Source organism: Manacus vitellinus, unplaced genomic scaffold (assembly GCF_001715985.3).
Source record: "Manacus vitellinus isolate BGI_N305 unplaced genomic scaffold, ASM171598v3 scaffold_52_pilon, whole genome shotgun sequence".
NCBI classification, from domain to species: Eukaryota; Metazoa; Chordata; class Aves; order Passeriformes; family Pipridae; genus Manacus; species Manacus vitellinus.
This window is the reverse complement of record NW_021940628.1, coordinates 1,806,132-1,811,840: the sequence shown is the minus strand read 5'-3', so window position 1 is coordinate 1,811,840 and position 5,709 is coordinate 1,806,132. Positions and strand designations below refer to the sequence as shown.

The 5,709-nt window shown below is 46.6% G+C and overlaps 2 protein-coding genes across 2 annotated transcripts in view; one reads left to right on the top strand and one right to left on the bottom strand.

Moving 5' to 3' along the window:
* Positions 1–6: 6 nt before the first annotated feature.
* Positions 7–1,908, top strand: SYF2 (SYF2 pre-mRNA splicing factor). The gene is made up of 6 exons (XM_029963083.1): positions 7–20; positions 344–469; positions 732–849; positions 960–1,050; positions 1,326–1,424; positions 1,528–1,908. The coding sequence occupies exons 1-6, from the start codon at positions 12–14 to the stop codon at positions 1,691–1,693; spliced, it is 609 nt and encodes a 202-aa protein (XP_029818943.1). The 5' UTR covers positions 7–11; the 3' UTR covers positions 1,694–1,908.
* Positions 1,909–2,683: 775 nt separating this feature from the next.
* RSRP1 (arginine and serine rich protein 1) overlaps positions 2,684–5,709 on the bottom strand; it is a 4,914-nt gene continuing 1,888 nt past the window's right edge. Inside the window, exons 3-6 of the mRNA XM_029963082.1 lie at positions 5,501–5,709; positions 5,004–5,158; positions 3,731–3,814; positions 2,684–3,202 (exon numbers count right to left, since the gene is read on the bottom strand). The exon at positions 5,501–5,709 is cut by the window's right edge and continues 373 nt beyond it. Of these exons, the coding sequence (XP_029818942.1) occupies positions 3,017–3,202; positions 3,731–3,814; positions 5,004–5,158; positions 5,501–5,709 (634 nt within the window). The 3' untranslated portion in view covers positions 2,684–3,016. The remainder of the gene's footprint in view (positions 3,203–3,730; positions 3,815–5,003; positions 5,159–5,500) is intronic.

Sequence of the window (5,709 nt, the reverse complement as noted above, 5' to 3'; positions counted from 1 at the left end):
GGGAGCTCCACATGAAGCGGGTACGGATCGGTCCCGGAGCCCCCTCCGGCACATGGCGGGGAGGGGGGGGAGGTTTGCTTGGCCCTGCGTTTGTTTGTGTGCAGAGGGAGGGCATGGAGTCTCCCTCTCTGCAGACATTCCAGACCCACCTGGACACGTTTCTGTGCCTTGGACTGGATGATCTCCAGAGGTCCCTTCCAAACCCAGCTCCTGTCTGATTCTGGTTTACATGGTGCTTTCAGGAAGCAGAGGCCAGGCCCCCTCCCAGGGGGGCTCCCGTGTCCCCCCAAGGGTTCTAATTTTGTTGTTCCTGTGCTCAAGTGTTGCCCTGTTTCATTCTCAGTATGAGGCTTGCAAGCTGAACAGCCAAGAAGTGGTGGAGGAAGACAAAAGACTTAAATTGCCACCAAACTGGGAAGCTAAAAAAGCTCGGCTGGAGTGGGAGCTGAAGGTGCAGGAAAAGAAGAAGGTAAAGACACCTTTACAGCTCCCCATGACCCTGTGGAGCCACAGCCCAGGTGCCTGCAGTGACACTTCATGGTGGCTCAGCAGTCTTGGGAGCTTACACTGATGTTACCCCCTCAAAATCCACGTCCTAATTAGGCTGATGATTATCTAAATCATTGTCCTGCTCCAGAGGTTGACTGGGCTGATCCAGGGAGATGCAACTGAGTTTTAGGCTTGGCCACTGGCTCATTGTTGAAACTGAAGTGTCCCTTGTGCTGTGTCAGGAATGTGCAGCGAGAGGAGAGGACTATGAGCGAGTCAAGCTGCTGGAGATCAGCGCTGAGGACGCCGAGAGGTGGGAGAGGAAAAAGAAGAAGAAAAATCCCGACCTGGGCTTTTCAGGTAACGGCTTAACCACGCAGCTGTGTTCGGAACGGACACCTGGGTTGGTGTTTTGGGTGAAAACTGGACCATGAGATAAAGCCCCTCACCCTGACACCGTGTGTTCCCAGATTACGCGGCGGCGCAGCTGCGCCAGTACCAGAGGCTGACGCGGCAGATCAAACCTGACCTGGAGCAGTACGAGAAGCTGAAGGAGCAATAGTAAGTTCTGTGGTATTTCCAAACCATTAGGGTGGGGAGGCCCTGGCACAGGTTGCCCAGAGAAGCTGTTGCTGCCCCATCCCTGGAAGTGTCCAAGGCCAGGTTGGATGGGGCTTGGAGCAACCTGGGCTAGTAGAATGTGTGACCTGTTGGAAAAGAATGGTGTTTAAGAATGGTGTTTAAGGTCCCTTCCATCCCAAAGCATTCTGGGATTCTGTGAAATCTCAAAGCAGCCAATAGTTGTGTAACCTGCTGCCCCTCTTCCCCTCATGCAGCGGGGAAGCTCTTTATCCCACCTCCGACAGCCTCCTCCACGGAACTCACGTGCCATCCAAGGACGGGGTCGACAGAATGGTCGCGGATCTTGAAAAACAGTGAGTAAACCCCGGGGCCAGGCGTGTGCCAGAGCAGCTCTGGGCAGTGGGACGCCCAGGCCTGGCCCAGGGGTGCCCCATGGGTGCTGTTATTGCCTCCCAGGATTGAGAAGCGGGAGAAGTACAGCCGGCGGCGACCCTACAACGACGACGCCGACATCGACTACATCAACGAGAGGAACGCCAAGTTCAACCAGAAGGCAGAGAGGTTCTATGGGAAGTACACGGCCGAGATCAAACAGAACCTGGAGAGAGGGACAGCTGTCTGAGGCACAGCACACAGCCCTGGCTGTGTGCAAGGGGAGTGCAAATTCTACAGGCAATTTTATAAGAAAAAGCATTATAGGTGTCGCTTGCTGGAATCCGTGGTGGGTTTAATGGAGTAGAAGTGATTTGTGTAACTGCAGCTGAACACTGCTTTTACCTGCAGGAGTAACCAGCTTGTGCAATCTTGTGTTCTAAATAAAGACCAGCTTTAGTCTAATTTAAGGGTTGGTGTTTGTTTTTCAGTAGTAGGAGATTACCTCCTCACCTTTCATCTTGTTGATAAAGTGACATTCCCATGAAAAAACAGCTTCCCAGCTGTCACATGCCAAGGCTGGAGCTGCCCACCCTCCCCGAGGGCCAAGGGAAACATGAGCCCTTGTGCACTGCCAACCTCAGCTTGGCCATTTAATAGTTCCTCAAAGAAGCTTCCAGACACAAATAGTCAAATTCAGTTTATTTTACTAATTTATTTATACAAAACCCAGGTTTAACCAATTGCACCAAGTCCATGCAACAGCCCGTTGATTTCTCCCATCCTTTTCTCCCGGAGCAGAGGTCTGGCTGAGCCGTGGAGTCATCACAGGCAGCATAACCTGTACCCTGTCAGCATGAACCCTCCTGCACTGACTGCCCTTCCCCTTCCTGCCTCACAGCGACCCTTAGAGGCTGTTTTTAAACCAACTAAGTAAAACAAGCCTGCAGTAAGTCGAGCATTAGAAGGAGCAGAAGGGACAGTGAGAAGGGTGGTGACTTCCCCTACGGCAGTCACATACAACATCCTGCACAAGCTTTCCACTTCCAGAGGGATATCCAGGGAAGGTGCTCAAGGCTCTGAACTAAGCACAGCCCAGGCAGGAACTATTCCAGCATAAAGGTCTGCTTTTATGATGCAACAACTACCTTCTGTTGCACCTTGTGGTAAGTCAGGTAATTGAAAGCTAAATCACAGACAGGACATACTCATAACACAGGTCTAACACTTCACACATTAAGCCAGTGCAAAACTAAACTTTATTCACTTGAAGTAAACAGTTACACAATGTAAATCCAAGTGTCCAAAGAACAGCTACTCAACTATGGTTTAGAAAAAGTTACCCACCTGCAAGGTCTAGTCCGATAAAGCAATACAAAATATTTACAAATATACACAAGATTCCCATCTGTGGCTTCGGGATCAGTGTGCTCTCTATCTGAAAGAGAAACCTTAGATTCCAAAAATTAAAAATCTCAAAATAAATACTCAGTATTAACAAATCTTCAACCCCATCAGAAAGTTTGCAATCTCTCTACTGAAGGATGTGAAGTGCTGCAGTCAGTGAATCCCATCAGCGTGCCCGGAACAGGGTGCTTTTGGGTGAGAAGTTTAAGAATGTTTTCTTCTCCTCCTTCTTGACAGGAACCCACTGCCCATAGGGACTTCCCTTCCTGTCATCTTCTCTTGCTGGAGAAACTACTGGCTCCTTAACAACATGGCTCACTGGCTTCTGCAGGGCTGGCTTTGCCATTGTGTTCTGGAAAAGAAAAAATTTCATGTAAGAAAAGGTATTAAAACCTGTCACACCTTAAGGGGTACAAATCCAGTACATTTATCTGGACTGATTATATAAATGTTTTCTCTCCAGCTCTTGGAATACCCGATGCCTACCTGATATAATATCAACTATATACACTTAACTGACAAAGGATTCAAGAAGTTACTAAGTTTGCATTACTAAAACATAGTACTTGAAATAAGCTCTGGTTTAAACTAGTTCAAGTTGTTAAGTCTTTGTTTCATCTAGTTCTATCACTCTCAAGTGTATTGCAGAGTACAGAGGGTCATTGTTAGTAGGTGTAGAGGTAAATACCTGTTTTAAATCCACTGCTTACAGTGCTCTACTGCTGAAGGACTGATTAACTCCTCCAGGAAAAGTCCTTATCGAACCATTACATTCATTTTGTTACCATGATTAAGATCACTCATTTGGAAACCAGAGCTGGGAAAAGCCTAAGACAGGAGGGGCTGAAGTACTGGAATTGCATCTTGGGGAGTCACTTACATTAGGACTGAAGGAAATGCTCCTCTGTATGGTTGCTCTCTCCATCCCAGTCTTGGTCATGTCTTCTGCTGCACTTCTGGGTTGCTAGAGAAGAGCACACACAGCCTAAGTGGGAGGACACATCACCCCATGCAAGGTCAGGCAGTTACTACAGAGCATGAACTTTCTGGTATGGAGTTGTTTCAGATATTTACATCAAAAGTAGCTGTAAAGCTACTGGATATGCAAACAGAGCAATGCTGAACCCAATTGGAAATGCATTCAGTATTTTTACCAACGTGGCTGTGCCAATTTGGGTGTGAATGGACGTGATATCCACAGCCCAGTTACAGTTTATAAGGACTCAAACAGTCACAGCATGAACTGTCACACGAGTGCAGTGACAGAGCAAGTGGCATTAAGTTCTGCATAACCATCCTGCAGAGCTTTGGATAATGACAATAAACTTATCTGCAAGTGATGCAGGCCTCTTCTTCTGTACTCTCTCAACATCTGGAATATATTGCATATATTTATGAAAGGGATGCCTGTACCATTTGTGTAAAACCCTTAGTAAATTTACTTCCATTTGTAACAGCAGCATCTGACTCATGTACAGGTTTGTATTTACCGTGACTCAGGTTAACACACTACAACACAACCAGGCTAAAATTCACTTTAAGCTGCTCAAGTTTCTCCCTCCCTTAAATTCACAGCAGCTACAGCCCACAAGTCCCTTAATTACCACCAGATTTTCTTCATCATGTCTGGAACCATAGTCATGATTTCTATAAGACAGAAATAAAGTATGTAAAATGCATTGTGTGCTTGCGTATGGAATTTCTGGGAAACAGTTTGTTGCACATGAAAAACTTTTAACAGTTCAAAAAAAGGCAGAAAGATTTAAGCTTAAAAAAGAAAAAACCAAAAAACCCCACACTATTCACTAGGTTTGGCAAGGAGACTCCTGGTTTAGGTCAGAAAGACATAAACTAGCTGGATTAATGGGCAATATCCCATTAAAAGAGTAAGTCAAAAGGACAAGCTACATTCTCCTCTCCTTCCCCACCTGTCACTACTGGACAGCCTGCACAGGCTCAAGAGGATCAACCACCTCTCTCAGGTCCACTGTGCTTCCAGCTTAAGGCAAAGTCTAGAGGTTTTCTAGAGCAGTTGTTGTTCAAGAGTTTGAATTCTTAATCACAAACTCCACAGTTAAACTAGAACACATCCATGCAGTCAAGTTTTAAGAAGTGTTTACCTTTTCAGTGAGAACCCTCCTGTCCATACTTACCTCAGCTGACTCTCCAGGTTCTTCCCGCTCCTGTTTCTCATTTTTTATCTCTTTGGCAGGAGGAGGGATCTTCAAGCTCGCTGGCAAGACGATGTTATCTGTTCCCAGAGCTTTGGCAGCATTGGCTTTCGCAATTTCCAGGAGTTCCCTCTTGTCTAAAAGAGGAAGGAAAAAAAGAAGTGCCTTGTGTTATATTTAAATCCATATTTACCTACTCACACAAGCCTAAAAACTGCAGGTTTATTATCACTGCATCTATGTAAGCACCAACTGTGATGAATTTCATCAGACCTTGAGAGATGTAGCTTCAGTTCAAGGGCAAAAAATGTGCTCTGAACTAGTTTGTTTGTTAAATACGTTTTTATAACCAGAGGTTTTCTTCCACAGTGCCATTATAAATTATGCTCTATAAAGCAAGTAGACAAAGCAGAACTGGACTGGTTAAAGAAAGCTGTACAGTCTGAGGTTCTCACACAGGAAAGTCTCAAGGAAAGTACCTTTCTCACTGAGATGGAGAGGTGACCTACTGCGGGACCGTGTCCGTGACCTGCTCCTCCAGCTCCTGTAAGCCTCGGGATATATGGTTCGCCCAAATCCGTAATATCTCCGGCCTCTGGAGCGGGACCTGCTCCTCGAGTAGGACCTTCTGTAGTAGGACCTGCCGCGGGACCAGGACCTGCTGCGGGATCGGTAGCGCGGGGGGGAG